Genomic DNA, 18,358 nt, shown 5'->3' with positions numbered 1-18,358 from the left:
AAAGAGCTGTATTTTCAATTTGTTGCAGTGTAGAAGTTATGCTGTAAGGGGTTTCATGCCCCTGATTGGGTCAACAGACAGGTCCTAGGTGAGGAACCATACAAAGTCTACCCTAATCTATGGTCATGTCTGAAAGACTGAGCCATTGACCCAGGTCAATGGCCTCTGGATAACAAGGTCATGTATACAAGCGGCCAAAATGAATTTTCTACGTAGGGTGTATGGGCTCTCCCTTAGAGATAGGGTGAGAAGCTTGGTCATCCAGAAGGCTCAGTGTAGAGTCACTGCTCCTCCACATCGAGAGGAGCCAGTTGAGGTGGCTTGGGAATCTGGTCAGGATGCCTTCTGGACGCCTCCCTGGTGAGGTGTTCCGGGCACGTCCCACCGTTTGCGGTGGACACACTGGAGGGACTATGTTTCTCAGCTGGCCTGGGAACACCTTGGGATTCCCCCAGAAGAGCTGGAACAAGTGGCTGGGAAGAAGGAAGTCTGGGCCTCCATACTTATGCTGCTATCCCTTCGACCCAACTCTGGACAAGCGGAACTGGATGGAGGGATGGAGGGAGAGAAGGAGGGCATTTTTTTATTGACCAACCAACTGCTCCAACTATCCCTGCAAGGACCTCATCTTTACATTATACTACATGCAATGGTCCAATTTCATTTACTAAGCAGATGTAAATAAGCAGGAACAGCGTCTACAGACTAAGCAAAAACACATTAATCAGTAAAAACTGCATTCCCGGTTCCTGCTTCATCTTTTAAGATTCATAAAAATGCTTCCATTTTTACACCCCACCAAAATACTGTAATCGTGACAGTGTGGTTTTAGGGCACATTAAAACTGCTCTACTGAAGCTGATAATGTATTCTGCTACCTGCAGACTTTGGTGACAATGCAGTGTAGATTTTCCTACCTCATCTCTATTTGATATAGTAGACCATAAAATTCTTTAAAGTCTGTAAGAATGTTTTGTTATCAGTGGCTTAGCCTCTAAATAGCTATTTAGAGGTTGACCTCATCTTAAAATATGCATTCCAAATAAGCAAGAGGGCCAATCAGTTTTAACTATATGATCCCACTCAGAAGCATCATCAGGATATACAATAATTCATTTCATGCATAAGCCGATGACAACCTATATTGTACCTCACTTTAAAATCCACAGATTTCCTTCAACCTCTCCTCTTTTCTTTGAATCACATAATATCCTGGATGGACAATGCAATTTCTAAACTAAATAGTGGCAATACTGGGGTTATTATTATTATTATTATTATTATTATTATTATTATTATTTGAAAGCACTTTTCAAGACACTCAAGGATACCACACAGCTAAAAACCATTATTATTTTAAGTGACATCATTGAGCAATACATATAAAGTAGCAACTGAATGTGCTGATCTATCCTAATGAATAGATCATATATAATCAAAAGCACATAAAGGCAATTACTGACCAAATATATGTTAACTTGTGAATTCATAGAAAACTTCAAAACAATCTCTAAAAAAAAATTCTAAGTTTTCTGGCATTCAGCAAATACAAATAATTTTGGTAATGCTAACTGACCTAAAATAAGAGAAGTTTGGTTTCATTTAACTTCAGACAGTTGGAAAAAAATGCGTCTTTTTATGCGATGTATGCAAATATCTGGTTTCAATTGAATCTGGAATTTGGCAGAACACAAAGGTGAATTTGTCAGGCATTTCTTACTATCTGTCTAAAATTTAGGAAGGGATTTAGAAGCCGATACTGGATTTTTTTGGTTGAGTCTATTTGAGTGTGTTTCAAATTATAGTTCCACCATAGACATGAAACCTTGACCCATAGCTTTGTCCTTTGGCTAAGGAAAGCCTAGAAGCCTGTTATGGCAATGGCTATGCCTGCTATTTGTCAAAATTCAGTGTTTCAAAGTACTACACTCAGAATGTCAATAAAGGCATAAGACTATACTGATCTAACTGGAACACTGGAAAAAAAAGATGATGCCTTCACTCTGAGAGCTCCAGCAGCCCTTTACAGCTGTATATTCTATTTTATTTTGCTTGCTCTTTACTGTATCGTATTCACTCTGTAACCTTACAGTATTAGGCCTTACAGTTCAAACTGGTTACGGGTTTGTGAATACCTACCATGATATTGGTGTCGAGACTGAGTTGTACGAAGTTGTCTGAAGTTTACCATCCTCTTGGCTGCTGCTGTGAATAGATTGCTTTGTTTCCAGTCTTGATTACTGCCTAAATGTAGTGTTTGAACAGTCACCTATGTGTTCACCCTTGTTTTAGATGTTGGTGACAACTCCAGAGAAGTGGGATGTTGTGACAAGGAAAAGTGTTGGAGACGTGGCTCTCTCTCAAATTGTGCGTCTCCTGATCCTCGATGAAGTTCATCTTCTACATGAAGATCGAGGACCAGTACTAGAGAGCCTGGTGGCAAGAACTATCAGACAGGTCAGTTCCTGCTATGCATGTATCTGATGTATTGTATTCAACACTGTATTCAACACTGGCTCTTTACACATAGGTACTTTCTGTTTGGTTTTTAGAAATATTTGCTATAAGTGCCTTGCGTTTTAATCATATTATTCATGTGTATTTTTATGAACTATGCTGCCTGCTTTAATTGAAATAAATTTTAACATCTAATTTTTTCCCCTTGTTACCTGAAGCCAAAAAACCCCAAAAACATAAGTCTTTGTCGTGATGTTCACTCACCGCATTGGACCAGAGCCAAGCAGGTTGAGTTTAGTGCTTTGGGATAACAGTGCATATTTTCTCACAACCAATTGCTCCTCAAAACTATCCATCCTACTATGTGGCTGAAAAGTGCCTTCTGGAAGTTGAGTAAATGGGGCTGTTTTCCACTTCAACAAACACACTCAAAATTCACAAAATAGTTTTACATACAGCATGGGGCAAAACGTTCACCATGGGGTTGTGACAAGATAGGGTAGCCATGAACCTAAGAACAAAATTATGTCATTTTCATCAACCAACTTCGAGAATGAGAACCGCTTTTGGTACATCATCCAAACCGTGCTAGATGTTCATGCTATGTGAACAATCTGCTCTTGCAATTATTTATTGCTCTTTTACTAATATAAACAAAGCTTTACTTTCCACTTCTCAGTGCTATGCTATGTATCTGCAGTAATACTGAAGTGCTGTTAATGTTTTGCAGTCGGATTTTTACTGTCTCCTTACTGCTACTAAATAAAACCAGCTCTACTTGTCTCTCCCACTACAGTTGTCTCATCTGAGTAAAAGCTTACCTGAGGAAATGAGAAAAGAGAAGTAATATAGATGCTCTTGAATTGCCATATAACAAATTGCAATTATAGTTGAAAATAGTCAAGATGATATTTACTTTATTTCTGTCTATCCCAATCACTTACATGGTAATGAGAAACAGAATCATTTGCTTATGTATGTATCAGATTAGCTTTATTATTCGTTTATGTTTTGCTATGAGACTGCTGTGATATATTAGATGCATGGACCATTGAGAAATGTGCCTCAGTGGTCCATGCAACTTATCGTCGACGGCATCAATCCCAACCTACTGGCACCTTGCTTAAAAAAAAGTAACGATTTCTCACGATGATGACTGGCATGTGTTTATGCTGGAGCTAGCCTGGATATTCCACATATTATAATCATCATGCAAATTTAGCCAGGCTGTCGGCTGGTGCATGTTATGTAGTCCAATATCACATCTTGATGAACTGCTGTCACATGTCAGTCTGTGGGTGTAAAGTGATAAATGGAGAAAGGGAACAGAGCTTGTGATTGATAATTTTGGAATGCATAGACAGTCAATGATTAAATCATGCATCATGTTCTTTGAATTACATTTTGATCCTATAATTTATTCCATGTACAAAGTCCTCTATTTCTGTCCCTGACACTGAATGACATGACTCACCCTGCATCCAGTTTATGAAACCCTTTTGAAAAATTGCACTGAACACCAGGGAACTTGTGTAGGTTTGAGATTAGCAAACATATCAAGATGACAGTACAGTCTGTAAGATACATTGTAAAATTTCCAGGGTTTTTTCTATAATAAATTGATTAAAATCACAGAAGCTTATAGAACTTCATCCAGAGTAAATGACATCACAATGAGAGGTCAACTATGAATATGTATTACTCTCATTTCACTTACTAGTAACTGCAATAAATGATTGTTATTGTCTCCCTCACCTGACCTGTAAACCATGAGTAGCAGCAGTATCTCATTACCATAGATTCAGCAGTATTGAAAAACCCTGGAGAGAGGTAAAATCAAGAAGCAAGTAATCATTAATGGAGCTTAAAAGCACAAGGTTGACATGTAGTTCATTAAAATAAATAATTTGACTTTGCTTTGTAGAAGTATAGTACATATTTCTTCCACGTGTCAGCTATTAAGAAATGTGTGTAGAACAGTTGTACACTGCTGTTAAAGACAGAGTAGTGTGGAAGAGAATTGAAACAGAGGGGCAGGATGGGCTGCTGGGCTGAGCAGCTACCAACACCTTTTTGGTAAGGTTAACGGCTAAGGTAATTGAAAACTGGGCTGTACATGTGACCGCTGTTTACTTGGTTCACAGTCCATTTATCAGATGGTTTAGCTGATATTACTGAAGAAGGGCTGACTGGGCTCTTTATACACCTTAACACCTCTTCAGGCTCTACTGCACTTCAGAAGTTTCAAGCATCGGGATTGTTTTTTTTTTTTTCGGGAGGCGAGGGGGTGTTTGTGTTTTTTTGTGCAAAAAGATTGCACATTTTCAGCCTGGATTGTTTTTCATTAAAAATATAAATAAATATGTACATGTTAACCCTAAACAACAATTTTCAGTCAGCTTGACTGAAGATTTGAAGTCATTTGAAGCTCTACTGTTTTTATTCTCTCCCACATTAGGTAACACTTTATTTGAAGGGGGTTGAATAAGACTGTCATGACACTGTCATAAACATGACATAACACCTGTCATGAACATGAATAAGCCTTCATGAATATTTATGACTGTAGTCATAAAGCGTCATTCGGTAAATTATGACACTTAATACAAAGTTGACATTATTCAAAATGTCTTTGTTATGACAACTTGACATTAACCAATAAATCATTACTGTTTAAACTTTACCTTTAATAACATAAAGTTACCTAATTTTTAAAGTGCAATCATTAATTCTTTTATAACAAATTTATATCAGTAATGATTTCTTGGTTAATGTCAAGTTGTCATAACAAAGACATTTTGAATAATGTCAACTTTGTATTAAAAGTGTCATAATGACACTTCGAATGACGAATGACGCTTTATGACAACATTCATAAATATTCATGAAGGCTTATTCATGTTCATGACAAGTGTTATGTCATGTTTATGACAGTGTCATGACAGTCTTATTCACCCCCCTTCAAATAAAGTGTTACCCCACATTATTAAGGGAACCCAAGCTAAATGAGTCACTTCATTATCAAGGACAATTATGTTGCTCTTCCACCAATTTTCACAATGTGACATGTTGAGGATGTGTCCATGCCGAACACAATATTGTGTGTATTGCTTTGCAATGTTATACAGAAGCACAGTAAAATGTTGTCTGGCTAGAGGCTTATCACAGTAGCATGCCCATCTTTAAAGTATGGTGTATTACACAAATTCAGAATTACAGATTTCTGGTCTTTGTGTAATTTAACAAAACACTGAAACTGCAAAAGAACTTTTTACTGGAATTACAGGGTTTCCCCCAGTAAACTTGCTAAGCCTGCTAGTCGAGCCACCGAGGTGGTCCACCGGGGTTTTGTATTAAAAGATTTTAAGTTGATGTCAAGAAGAGGTGATAGTGGTGAGAGAGAACGCTGACGACCCAGGTAGTGATGAAGATGATGATGAATTTAATGGTGAATGTGGCTCAAAACAGTCCAGATCAGGCAGCACGGCAGAGACAATAGGACACAGCTAAATACCGGTAGCAACTGACAAAAGACTGAACATGGAGCAAGGTAGCCTCAGGACTATCCAGTACACCTGAGAACTACAGACATACGAAGACACCTGACTTTTATTTGTACTTCTGCTGCATCCAAATTAAATTCAGTTAGTGGATCGAAATGCATGATGTAATACTGATCACATTTAGAACCGGCCCATGGCATAAATAAACTAAGAATATCAATGTAGTTAAATTTGATTTAATGGTTTCAGCATAGATTAATTAAACGATTTTAAATAGATTAACATTTAAATTTACAATTTTAAGGAGCTGGCAAGTTTACTTTGTAAAAGTTCAAAGGACAATCTTAATAGTTAGATTGAGCTAACAACCTGAAAGATTCAAAGATTAAACTAAAAGTTTTATCCTTGAGTTTTGGGTGTTTGTTCACAAATACATCTTAGTAATCTACAATTATAATTGACTGCTCAGCCAATTAAAGTAGCCCCCCTCTCTCAGATTTCACTAAATGCATGATGAAATGGATTTAGTAGTGCTCATGTTTTTAGCAGGTAGAGGAGCCCCTAAATCAAATTCTACTCAAGGCCTCCATTATTGGACCGGCCCTGCATGATGAGCTAGATCCGCAGCACTATGGATTTCTGCTGCTGGATGTGGAGGGACAAAATGAACATTTAATTTATGTGGCTTTAGTGGCTTGTCCATTTGATGTCTATTGAGTTTTTAATAAGCGCCCCTGAGACTGTTTTGGTTGCCTGCGCTTTATGGGACGAGTTGTTCTGATTTCCATGTAGCCACGCAGCAACTCCACCTGACTTTAAGAAGACAAAGCATTTGATATGCATTGTATCGCCGCAAAGAATAAAATAAAAACAAACCAACATGCTACATGACTGCAAGGCGAGCATAAAAGCTCCTCCACGGACTGAATCACCGGTCCATAACGCACCGGCTAACCCTTTCACAAGGACGCAGCCCTCTGTCTCTAACACCAAACCATGTATCTGTTCACGCTGAGCTTACGTGCAGCGACTCTGTTTCCCTCCTGTACTGCCAGATTGATGGCCCTCAACTTAAAAGTGGCATCATATGAACTTCTTCGTGTGGTTTCCATGATGAGGGGGTATGAGTTTGAAGAAATTTCTCTGTTGTGCCTGCTGCTAGCGTGTGCTTGTTCTAAATGAAAATTAGCGCTTTCTTCTTTGATTTCCAATTTTGACTTCCAATGATTCACCTCCTGCTAAAGAGTCCCGTGGCGGTTGAAGAAAAATCCACAGAAAAGCCGCACCGGGCCATTCCTTCCAACCATGCCTCTCCAGGTCTCACTGTCATTGCCCACGTGAGTGTTGAAGACCCCCAGCAGAACAAGGGAGTCCCCAGGAGGGGCACTCTCCAGTACCCCATCATAGAACTCCAGAAAGGGTGGGTAATCTGAACTGCCGTTTGGTGCGTAAACACAAACAACAGTCAGAACCCGTCCCACCACCCGTAAGCGGACGGAGGCTACCCTCTCGTTCACCGGGGTAAACCCCAACGTACAGGCGCCGAGATGGGGGCAACAAGTATGCCCAGTCCTGCCCGGCGCCTCTCACCATGGACAACTCCAGAGTGGAAGTACGTCCAGCTCCTCTCAAGGAGACTGCTTCCAGAACCAGAGCCATGCGTTGAGGTGAGGCCGACTATTTCTAGCTGGAACTTCTCAACCTCACACACCAGCTCTGGCTCCTTCCCCACCAGACAGGTGACATTCCATGTTCCAAAAGCCAGCTTCTGCAACCGAGGATCGGACCGCCAGGTCCCCCTCCCTCGGCCACCACCCATCCCACACTGCACCCGACTCCTTTGGCCCCTCTCACGGGTGGTGAGCTCATGAGAAGTAGGACCCATGTCTCCTCTTCTGGCTGAGCCCGGCCAAGCTCCATGGGGAAAAGCCCAGCCACCAGGCGCTCGCCATCATGCCCCACCTCCAGGCCTGACTCCAGGGTGGGGCCCCGGTGACCCGCATCCAGGCGAGGGAACACCAGATCCAAAGTTATTGTATGGACAATAACTTTGGATAAGGGGTCTTCAGGCTGTGCTTTGTCTGGTCCTTCATCTAGAACCTGTCTGCCTTGGGTCACCCTACCAGGGGCATAAATCCCCAGACAGCATAGCTCCTGGGATCACTGGGACACTCAAACCCCTCCACCACGATAAGGTGGCAGCCCATAGCCTGGTCCCGCTCCTCCCGCCCGGCTCTAGTTGTCTTTGCATTGAGCTTCCTCGAAAGTAGGCAGAGATCATCAGATCAATCACATTCCTGTGGAAGCTGCCATTCCTCTTCCCTTCCCGCGCATGCTTGTCAGCGAGGAAGCTGAGGAAAAGAATTACCTCAACTTTACTTTTAATTAAATCATTTTGATGTTTTTGATTGGCTAGTAGACTGGCTTGACCAGAACCCCTCGGTGTGCACTGCACTCAACACAAGGGTAAAGTAGAGAACTGGGGTAGGAATCCATCTGCAAACATCTTGTCAATGTTCCTATTCCTCAGAGGATTTTAAGGAATCGACACATTTTTGTTTTATTTTAAGCTATTTGAAAAAAAATGCAGAAGATTTCCTATTATAGATCTCTTTATGTGAATTGAAGGAACAACAGTGAGGCACACACATTTGTTTTGGGAAAGGGGAGAGGGATTGTGGCAATAGTAAATATTTTTTTTTGTTTCTAACAATAAAAAGCACTACACTGATTTTGAAATGGAAGATGTTTGCTTTTAAATGCTTTTTGTGTTAAGGCATCAGTTTCTTGCATTTAGTTACAAGATGTCCACATTCTTTTCATTTATTGTATATATTATGTAGATGATATACAATATCACTTATATTGTAAGTATCAAAAGCCACAGAGGTTGCATATTTCAGTTCTTCTTAGTGTAAAAAAAAACTTGTCCCTGCTTATCCTCCACTTTCTGAAGAAGAAGCTGAATATGAACAGGACGTCTCATAGACCCACCCCCACCTCTTCCATCTTTCTATCCTATTATTGAAATGCCTCACAGACTCCTGTAATTGATTGTGCTGAGGGAATTACTGAGGCTGCTACCAACCCACAAGTTCACTTCCTCAGACATATTAATATGGAAATCCCTGTAAACTGAATGAAACTTGCTCCCTTGTTATGCAAACGTTTTAGAATGGAGCCAGGTATCACATTGGTGTTCTGCTAAAAGAGTCTTGGTCTGTACCATACTGAAATTGGTGAAATTTAGTCCAACAAATTTTGCTGTGCATTTTAAGATTAATTTCCCTCTGACTCTAACCTTGAATGCTGCTTAGCTGTTGTCTTTCTTTTTCAGTGTCTGATATTTAGTCATTTCTTCATTCTGTAATTGGTGTGAAATGCAGCAATATTAGCCAGTTAAAACAGACTCCAGCAGACGTCCTGTTTCAACAAGATGTTTAGTCACTGGAACCTTCAAGACGGCAACGGGTGTGCTTAAATGACAGAGAGAGAGTAAAAAGGTAGGAGTGGTTTTGAGTTGATCACCTTTCAGGTTATTTTACCTTTGTTTACCTTTGCTGTGGTGCTTTACAGCGCTGTAGTTTCTGAATGTTCAATAAGCGACAAACTTGGACTAATTATCTCATTTGTCTGTGACTATACTTCATTCACAACAAACATCAAACACGGTAAATATGTTTCATTAAGTATTTAACAGACAAATGGCTTCTGCGATAATTATGTGAAATTAAATAAATTGTCTAATATTTTAAAAAAAATAGTTTGGTGCTCTCTGGCATCTCACTTTGATCTCAGAGTCTGAGAGGCTTTTCCTCTATCAAACTATTTTTTTTACTTCTTATTTAGTGGAAATATTGATGTTGATATTTTCTCCAAAATGATAACCTTTTTCAATCTTTATAGCTCCACTGTTGAAAATGAGGCTCTAACATTCACAAATAACATTGAAATAAAATCCAGTCCAACATCTGGTTTGAGGTGATTCCTCTGGAACCTTTTGGAGGAAAAATATCCCAACTTCAGAAGATGTGCTTTTATCTTCAGTCAGGGTGAGGAGGCATCATGTTAGGAAGACAAAGTGGAAGCTGCAGGATCTTCAGAACAAACAGGTCATGTTGCTAGGCTACTGATTATCCCTCTGTCTGGACACAGGATCAATATAACCAGTTTAAAAACTACCGTATTTTCCGCACTATAAGGCGCACCGGATTATAAGGCGCACCTTCAATGAATGGCCTATTTTAGGACTTTTTTCATACATTAGGCGCACCGCATTATAAGGCGCATAGAATAGACGCTTCATACTCTATTATTACACATCCACATTAATAAAGAAATGGTCCCCGAGTACTTTATATAGTAGGCTGGCCCAGCCGTTGTTTCACTCACGGTGTTGGTGTTGCGATATTATGCCCAACTGCTTTCTGGGTAACACAGACCAACCGACACGCTGCCGCTGCAGTCTCTGTCTCTCTTCCCCTGCCCCTCCCCCCCTTTAAATGTATTATCAAACTTTATTAACAAACCAGTGTTCTGACAACTATCCCAGCATGCACCGCGCACCACTTCTTCTACGGGGGAAAAAGAAGTAGGCGGCTGCTTACCGTAGTGGACCAACTACGTAAGCAGCCTACTGCATGTCTGTGTAAACATGACGTCTTTCATTTCGATCTGAGTTAATTAGCGTAGCATTTCTGCCGGATTTTCACAACATATCAGCCACGACAATGGACAGGGGAACCAACAAGTTCATGTCATCTTTTTTGGACGACATCAAGGTGTTTGAGCCACTGGATGCCTCCAACATTGTGCGCGTCACAGCTAAAAGCTACCGATAGATGAGGAAAACAGCAGATCCTCACACCCTCAGCATAAATATAGCTGTGGACAAGATCACTGATGCCTGTTGTTCTTGCAAGGCTGGGTAAGTCGGCATTCATGGTTTTGAATGTACATTAGCATATGTTTACTACTGTAGCTTGTGTTTGTGAGACGGTCACGCACGTGGTAGCTGCACTGTGACCTAAAATGGGCATTAGCCAATGAAACGCGGCCCCTGTGGTAAAGTCCGTTGCTGGACCTGTTGTGGCTCAATATTGGTCCATATATAAGGCGCACCGGATTATAAGGCGCACTGTCGGCTTTTGAGGAAATTGAAGGTTTTTAGGTGCGTCTTATAGTGCGGAAAATACGGTAAAATGAATGGTTATATGCCAGACATGGAAAACTGGGATGCACTCCATGCCATGATGTTCAGAATTTAGGTCTCATGGCATCTCAAGGTGTCAGTATGAGATAAATATAGCTCCATTTTGTAGCAATTCAAGAACTACCCAGCTTTTATCGCTTCGCAAAAAAATTCATCAGGACAGAAAATTCAAAGCACACAAAGAAGCAATTTATATATATATATATATATTAAAAAAAAAAAAAATTCCCCTCTCACCCTCCGTGGGTGGTCTCTTTCATCCTCTGAGCTCGGGTCCTCTACCAGAGGCCTGGGAGCTTGAGGGTTCTGCGCAGTATCTTGGCTGTGCCTAGAACTGCACATTTCTGGACTGAGATGTCTGATGTTGTTCCTGGGATCTGTTTGAGCCACTGCTCCAGTTTGGGGGTGACTGCCCCGAGGGCCCCGATGACCACAGGCACCACTGTGGTCTTCACCTTCCAGGCCTTCTCCAGTTCCTCTCTGAGGCCCTGGTATTTCTCCAGTTTCTCATGCTCCTTTTTCCTGATGTTGTGGTCACTTGGTATTGCTACATCCACCACAACGGCTTTCCTCTGTTCTTTATCCACCACCACAATGTCCGGTTGGTTCGACATTACCATCTTGTCTGTCTGGATCTGGAAGTCCCACAGGATCTTAGCTCGGTCATTCTCCACCACCTTTGGGGGTGTCCCCCATTTTGACCTCGGGGCTTCCAGTCCATATTCTGCACAGATGTTCCTGTACACTATGCCCGCCACTTGGTTATGTCGTTCCATGTACGCTTTCCCTGCCAGCATCTTGCACCCTGCTGTTATGTGCTGGACTGTCTCAGAGGCCTCCTTGCACAACCTACACCTTGGGTCTTGTCTGGTGTGGTAGATCTGAGCTTCTATTGCTCTGGTGTTTAGGGCCTGTTCCTGGGCGGCCAGGATGAGGGCCTCCGTGCTGTCCTTGAGTCCAGCTTTCTCCAGCCATTGGTAGGATTTCCTGATATCAGCCACTTCAGTTATTTGTCGGTGGTACATCCCATGTAGGGGCTTGTCTTCCCATGATGGTTCCTCCAGCACCTTGTCCTCTGTTCCCCATTGCCTGAGACATTCGCTGAGCACATCGTCCATTGAGGCTTTGTCCTTGATGTATTTATGGATCTTGGATGTTTCATCCTGGACAGTGGCTCTCACACTCACTAGTCCTCTGCCTCCTTCCTTACGGCTCGTGTACAGTCTCAGGGTGCTGGATTTGGGGTGGAACCCTCCATGCATGGTTAGTAGCTTCCGAGTCTTAACATCCGTGGCCTTCATCTCTTCCATTGGCCAGCTAATTATTCCGGCAGGGTATCTGATTACTGGTAAGGCATAGCTGTTTATTGCACGGATCTTGTTCTTGCCATTGAGCTGGCTTCTCAGGACTTGCCTTATTCGTTGGAGGTATTTGGCTGTGGCTCCTTTCCTTGTGACCTCATCGAGGTTGCCATTTGCTTGTGGTATTCCCAGGTACTTGTAGCTGTGCTCTATGTCTGCTATCGTTCCCTCTGGGAGTGAGACCCCTTCTGTGCGGACGACCTTCCCTCTCTTTGTAACCATCCGGCCACACTTCTCTAGTCCGAATGACATCCCAATGTCAGTGCTGTAGATCCTGGTGGTGTGGATCAGTGAGTCGATGTCTCGCTCGCTCTTGGCGTACAGCTTGATGTCATCCATGTAGAGGAGGTGACTGATTGTGGCCCCATTCTTAAGTCGGTATCCGTAGCCAGTCTTGTTGATGATTTGGCTGAGGGGGTTCAGGCCTATGCAGAACAGCAGTGGGGACAGAGCATCTCCTTGGTATATGCCACATTTGATGAACACTTGTGCAAGCGGTTTGCAGTTGGCTTCAAGGGTGGTTTTCCACAGCCCCATCGAGTTTGCAATGAAGGCTCTTAGAGTCCTATTGATGTTGTACATCTCTAAGCATTCAATGATCCAGGTGTGTGGCATTGAGTCATAGGCTTTCTTGTAATCAATCCAAGCGGTGCACAGGTTGGTGTGTCGGGTTTTGCAGTCTCGGGCGACTGTGTGGTCTACAAGGAGTTGGGATATATATATATATATATATATATATATATATATATATATATATATATATATATATATATATATATATATATATCCCTTCTCACCCTCCGCGGGTGGTCTCTTTCATCCTCTGAGCTCGGGTCCTCTGCCAGAGGCCTGGGAGCTTGACGGTTCTGCGCAGTATTTTGGCTGTGCCTAGAACTGCACATTTCTGGACTGAGATGTCTGATGTTGTTCCTGGGATCTGTTTGAGCCACTGCTCCAGTTTGGGGGTGACTGCCCCGAGGGCCCCGATGACCACAGGCACCACTGTGGTCTTCACCTTCCAGGCCTTCTCCAGTTCCTCTCTGAGGCCCTGGTATTTCTCCAGTTTCTCGTGCTCCTTTTTCCTGATGTTGTAGTCACTTGGTATTGCTACATCCACCACAACGGCTTTCCTCTGTTCTTTATCCACCAACACAATGTCCGGTTGGTTCGCCATAACCATTTTGTCTGTCTGGATCTGGAAGTCCCACAGGATCTTAGCTCGGTCATTCTCCACCACCTTTGGGGGTGTTCCCCACTTCGATCTCGGGGCTTCCAGTCCATATTCTGCACAGATGTTCCTGTACACTATGCCCGCCACTTGGTTATGTCGTTCCTTGTATGCTTTCCCTGCCAGCATCTTGCACCCTGCTGTTATGTGCTGGACTGTCTCAGAGGCCTCCTTGCACAACCTACACCTTGGGTCTTGTCTGGTGTGGTAGATCTGAGCCTCTATCACCCTGGTGTTTAGGGCCTGTTCCTGTGCAGCCAGGATGAGTGCCTCTGTGCTGTCCTTGAGTCCAGCTTTTTCCAGCCATTGGTAGGATTTCCTGATAACAGCCACTTCAGTTGTCGGTGGTACATCCCATGTAGGGGCTTGTCCTCCCATGATGGTACCTCCAGCACTTCATCCTCTGTTCTCCATTGTCTGAGACATTCGCTGAGCACATCGTCCGTTGAGGCTCTGTCATTGATGTATTTAAGGATCTTGGATGTTTCATCCTGGACAGTGGCTCTCACACTCGCTAGTCCTCTGCCTCCTTCCTTACGGCTTGTGTACAGTCTCAGGGTGCTGGATTTGGGGTGGAACCCTTCATGCATGGTTAGTAGCTTCCGAGTCTTAACATCCGTGGCCTTCATCTCTTCCATTGGCCAGCTAATTATTCCGGCAGGGTATCTGATTACTGGCAAGGCATAGCTGTTTATTGCACGGATCTTGTTCTTGCCATTGAGCTGGCTTCTCAGGATTTGCCTTATTCGTTGGAGGTATTTGGCTGTGGCTCCTTTCCTTGTGACCTCATCGAGGTTGCCATTTGCTTGTGGTATTCCCAGGTACTTGTAGCTGTGCTCTATGTCTGCTATTGTTCCCTCTGGGAGTGAGACCCCTTCTGTGCGGACGACCTTCCCTCTCTTTGTAACCATCCGGTCACACTTCTCTAGTCCGAATGACATCCCAATGTCAGTGCTGTAGATCCTGGTGGTGTGGGTCAGTGAGTCGATGTCTCGCTCGCTCTTGGCATACAGCTTGATGTCATCCATGTAGAGGAGGTGACTGATTGTGGCCCCATTCTTGAGTCGGTATCCGTAGCCAGTCTTGTTGATGATTTGGCTGAGGGGGTTCAGGCCTATGCAGAACAGCGGTGGGGACAGAGCATCTCCTTGGTATATCCCACATTTGATGGACACTTGTGCAAGTGGTTTGCAGTTGGCTTCAAAGGTGGTTTTCCACAGCCCCATCGAGTTTGCAATGAAGGCTCTTAGAGTCCTATTGATGTTGTACATCTCTAAGCATTCAATGATCCAGGTGTGTGGCAATGAGTCATAGTGAATTATCTCACTCTGACCGAGCTCAAATACTGAGTTTCTTTAAGTGATTGTCTAGCAATGAAGCTGTTTTCTGAGCTTCCTAATTAAAGTAGAATACTTTCTTTAATGCATATGACAATACAGTCAAGAACAATGGACATTTAAATACATGTTGCTGTTCCTTGTTGTTGAATTGTTGTAAATACTATGTAGATATATAGAAATCATTTCAGGAATCCTATTTTGGAAACAACAAAGGACTTCAAAACATGTTCTGTAAGTTTTTTTTGTTGGTATTTTTACTGAAATAAAGATTTCTGTAATCATATTAAAAGCATGTCCCAGATTGAGAAGAAACCTGAATGTAAGATTGACCATAAAATGCATGCTGAGCATCAGAGTGAAGGTGCAGTGAAATCCTAGTCTGCCGGCAGTGATTGGTTAGTTCTTATCTTGATAGAATGCTTTGACAGGTACTGCATCACATTAAAGGCCTTACCAATCTTCCCTGTCACTTCCAGCAGGAGGCTCTTAGATAGGGCAGCCCACCATATCAACCGACACCCACTCTAGTTCTCATCCACTCACCCATGTTGATACAACAATATGCTGAATCTTCCTAATTTTTCTAAGACAAAACTAAGTCAGTGTTGGAGCAAACCTGTTTAGCCTCAGTTGTTGACAAAGGTGAGTATCAACAGGTTACTCTTTTACATGAAGTTAACTACATCATTTGAAGGGTCAAAAAATGTAACTTTGTGCTCAACAGAAAAGAACAGCACCATTGATCAATGGCGAGATAATAAATTATATATTAAATACAGTATTTCTTCTGATCCTTTCACTATATAATTACAAACTGAATACAATCTTATATCAACAAAACAAGCTGAATACCTTATCTCTAAGCTGTGTAGCTATTTGTATGAACTTTGAGAGAAAACTGGCAAGTTGTTACCTCACCAGTTCTGACAGAGTATAGCTAATCAGACTATACTTGAGATCCGAAATAATCAGGGAACAAGATGGAGGGATAACCAAGATATAAATAGCTGGTTTTCAAAATACCATCAGATTTTATACATCACCCCCACAGCTAATTATAGAAAACATCTGAGAGACTTGAGATTCCTTCCTTAGGATAAGATTTAATGACTAGTTTGGAGAAGTCTGTTTCTAATGCTGAAATTGAAATGGCCATAAGCATAGGCGTAAATCCTAGGGGGGTCGCAGGGGTCCGGACCTTTCCAATCTTGGAAAAGTCCAGAATTGTTCCCCCGCCCCCAAAAGAAATCATGAAAGAAAACCTTGTATTTAAACAATATAAAAAAGGCAATAGAAACAAAGAACAAAGTAAATCTGCCATTCATCTAAGAAAGAAATAATACATTTTTAGGTCCCCCCCCCACTATTGTTAGAACAATGGTTCAGTCCAAAGTGTAGGAGGAGCAACAGCAGCACTGCTGAATGACACAGGCTCCGTTAGAGCCAGTGTTCTGACTATCTGTCATACCCATAAATCCAACATACCTCATGGTAATGTGCACGCGCACATCGATGTCACGTACTGCTTACTCAGCAGATTTCTTATAAATCCGTCATACCTGTGTTTTATTTCTCAGATGTTTACTGTAAATTTTATTTAATTAAGCTGCTATGTTTATCAAACATATTAACATAAATGACTTTTGCTGTTTCCAATATCGTTACCATACTGTAAACAAGACACCTCTTTCTGGACACTGCGTGGAAATAACTAGGTTTTTCTTAAAATCCTATTTTATTTTTTTTATTTACCGTAAACTTCTGAGTAAAACACACAAAATGAAACGTCTACAGGTATGACAGATTTATAAGAAACGTAACATCGATGTGCGCATGCGCATTACCACAAGGCATGCTGGATTTAAGAGGTATGACAGATAGAACACCGGTGAAGTGAGGAGCTGGCTGCTGTTGTGGTTCTGCAGCACAAACAAAAAAAAACCCAGTAAGTAAATACTTTAAGCAAAAGACATGTAACACGTTTTATTTACTTTGACTGCTCAATAGGAAGAAATACATTGACAATAAAAATCAGTCCAGAGTTTGTTATTTCATTACTTTGGCTGAATCGTGATAAACTGCCACCTTAAGCTTTGGAATTCAAAACTAGCCAAACTGCTACATTGCTTTCATAGACTTAGCTCCTTTTTCTGTCAAAGGTAGCTCATATTTCATTTATATTTAGCTCTCTAACTCTTACTTTAATAAGAAGAGTTTGAAACGGGATGGAGCGACTGAGTGTTACCACTAGCCGACTCTGTATGGGAGCCGAGAGCAGAGGAACTATTGCAGCCGACAGGAAAACAAAGTAAAGTATGCCTTTATTTCTTACCATCTTGAATTTAGAGTGGTTAAAACCACAAAATAAAATCTGAATATTTTTCTAGAAAACTCATAGCTTAAACCTTTAAGTTCAAGTTGTGATACTTTCCAAATATTCAATTCCTACATATTTATAGGTTCTCAGCCATCCAGGACATGAACCCTCCCCACTCCCCCCAGTCCCTTCCCACAAAAAAGTTAAGCAACTTAAGTTTTAATTTAAATAACACATGACTTGTATTGAGAGCCACTGCAATAAATCAATATTTATGAGGAATTTTATTAAGTGGAGTTACTTATTAAAACTTGTTTTTATTTAGAGCCTTAAGATTTTGTAAAGGTGTAGCAGAGATTAGATCTGTGACACTGAAACAAATTCATATCTAAGCAACATTTGAATCTTAATTTGACTTCTGTGGGTCTCAACAGGTTGTTTATTGAGAAAAACTCTTTTGTTATTCATTGCTACTTACTAGTCATTTTTGATGCTGCAGCTTGAAAACGTACACACACACACAAACACACACACACAAAAACAAATTTTACAATACATTTTACTATAACTTTGCCGACCCCCCCCCCCTAAAATTGCTTGTCAAAAATTTTCCCTGCTTATGTTCCCCCCAATAATGAGATGATATTTATTTACGCCCAAGGCCATAAGTAGTACACTGTCTGGAATGTCCCCTCACAGAATGCTAACATCTGGTGACCTTCCGGACAGTAGTATGGAAAGTCACCGGACAGGCTGGCTGGAAGTACTCTCAAGGACACCTGTCAGAAATGCTTGCAGTTGTCCTTCTGACTTCTACAACATGTTTCCTACCCAAATAATTCTACAATAATTCCTCAATATTTGAAAAATCTTTCATTCACAGTCTTTGCCTCCAACAATGCATGAAACAGTAATTGGACAGGACCAGGGGTGAAAGTAC

General features: G+C 41.7%; 1 protein-coding gene across 3 annotated transcripts in view; it reads left to right on the top strand.

The window, feature by feature from the left end:
* Nucleotides 1-18,358, top strand: part of ascc3 (activating signal cointegrator 1 complex subunit 3) — a 337,899-nt gene that overhangs the window by 133,618 nt on the left and 185,923 nt on the right. For all 3 annotated transcript variants that reach the window (XM_088013868.1, XM_088013867.1, XM_088013869.1), the window contains one exon: nt 2,293-2,457. In XM_088013868.1, the coding sequence (XP_087869994.1) occupies nt 2,293-2,457 (165 nt within the window). The remainder of the gene's footprint in view (nt 1-2,292; nt 2,458-18,358) is intronic.

This window comes from Poecilia mexicana, unplaced genomic scaffold (genome assembly GCF_051168715.1).
Source record: "Poecilia mexicana isolate PSO_F unplaced genomic scaffold, ASM5116871v1 scaffold_16, whole genome shotgun sequence".
Taxonomy (NCBI): domain Eukaryota; kingdom Metazoa; phylum Chordata; class Actinopteri; order Cyprinodontiformes; family Poeciliidae; genus Poecilia; species Poecilia mexicana.
The sequence above is the reverse complement of the archived record's forward strand: the minus strand, read 5'-3'. Positions and strand labels throughout refer to the sequence as shown.